This window comes from Pangasianodon hypophthalmus, chromosome 20 (assembly GCF_027358585.1).
Source record: "Pangasianodon hypophthalmus isolate fPanHyp1 chromosome 20, fPanHyp1.pri, whole genome shotgun sequence".
NCBI lineage: Eukaryota > Metazoa > Chordata > Actinopteri > Siluriformes > Pangasiidae > Pangasianodon > Pangasianodon hypophthalmus.
In genome coordinates, this window is record NC_069729.1 from 33,123 (window position 1) to 34,509 (window position 1,387).

Here is a 1,387-nt window from a genome sequence, read left to right on the forward strand (position 1 = left end):
AACACGAAAACGGATTCTAAATTTTCATGTTAAAGTGTGTTTGGATCACTCACATTACCGAAATGGAATTGTGTAACTCATTCATCCAAACCTCTGACCTCGGTGGCCGTATGTCAGAAACACACATCCAGAACAAAATAAATAAGCGTTTTCCTTTAATGTCATTTTATTTTCTAAATTAAGAAATGAAAGCTGATGAAGCAATAAAAAAGTCCTCACAGAAACTGCACACACTTTTGGTCATGAGCACTTCATAGTTGTACAATAGTTTATTATTTACCTCAGACTCTTGATCACATGACTCCATCATGTGACCAAAGAATACCAACAGCATTTCACTGCACTGAACACTCAACTTTATGGTTAAGAGAGAGTGTAATAAACACATGCTTACCAACCCCACTTTAATGCAAGTGCGCGCACACACACACACACACAAGGCTGACAGACTGGTCCTGTAGAGTAAATGGTCAGGAGTGTTGACTCAGTGTTATCATAAATGTGTCGTGAGGAATGAGAGTGATGCTGTGCCACCACGTGCCAATCACTGCATAAGCCCCACCCATTGGTATGATGACCACGCCCTCAGTGGAGCAACTCCTCCCAACAGATGGGTTTAGAGAACACCTCACGTTCAAGCCACAGGTCGTAGGTTGTGTGAAAGTCATCGGGCAGTGGCACGTTCTGACCCAAAACACTCTGGAGACAGTTATCGACCGGCACCAGGTCCGGGTTGCGCTGAGCCGCATCGTACCGCCGTGCGTTAAACCGTTCGATACTCGCACGCAGGGAACACTCCTCTGCCTGGAAGTCCCATGGCCGTGCGTCCAGATCTGCTATACACACGCACACACACACCAAACACATGCACACAGAGTCAGGGTCTAATGTGGGTCGAGTTTTACAGTCAACAATTATTGCTGTGGACTGTTCCCACTAATCCCACTCACTCTCACAGTCATTATTCTCGTTCATATTCACCCATGACATTTTAATCAGCTTCGTTATTTTCCAAAATATAAACAAATTAGTCATTTATCCACAACAACCCCCAACCATGATAAAGTATGAATAGATAAAACTTTACACTATTCTGTGCTCAAAAGACAAATAAAAAAACTTTTACTGATGTAATTACTGATATATAATTATTAATATAATTATTTCTGCTCATTATAATATAGAGTGCCAATACTAAGGAATCATGATCTTAAGTGTGTGTCTGTGTGTGAGTCACTCACCATTGCCGTATGCCCAGTCGTCGTTGAGTCGATGACGGACTTTCTGGTAGATGGCTGACATGGTCTTCATGTTGCTCTTCCTCCACTGACGGCCCAGATATTTAGTCTGTACCTTCAGCAGCTTCAACACATACAACTGCAGCATC

The 1,387-nt window shown here is 42.7% G+C and overlaps 1 protein-coding gene across 2 annotated transcripts in view; it reads right to left on the minus strand.

Annotated features, from left to right (window-relative positions):
• Positions 1–148: 148 nt before the first annotated feature.
• strip1 (striatin interacting protein 1) overlaps positions 149–1,387 on the minus strand; it is a 14,232-nt gene continuing 12,993 nt past the window's right edge. The window contains exons 20-21 of one of the 2 annotated variants that reach the window (XM_053227165.1): positions 1,242–1,387; positions 149–836 (exon numbers count right to left, since the gene is read on the minus strand). The exon at positions 1,242–1,387 is cut by the window's right edge and continues 59 nt beyond it. In XM_053227165.1, the coding sequence (XP_053083140.1) occupies positions 586–836; positions 1,242–1,387 (397 nt within the window). In that variant the 3' untranslated portion in view covers positions 149–585. The remainder of the gene's footprint in view (positions 837–1,241) is intronic. The other variant, XM_034314214.2, reaches the window with a different exon arrangement.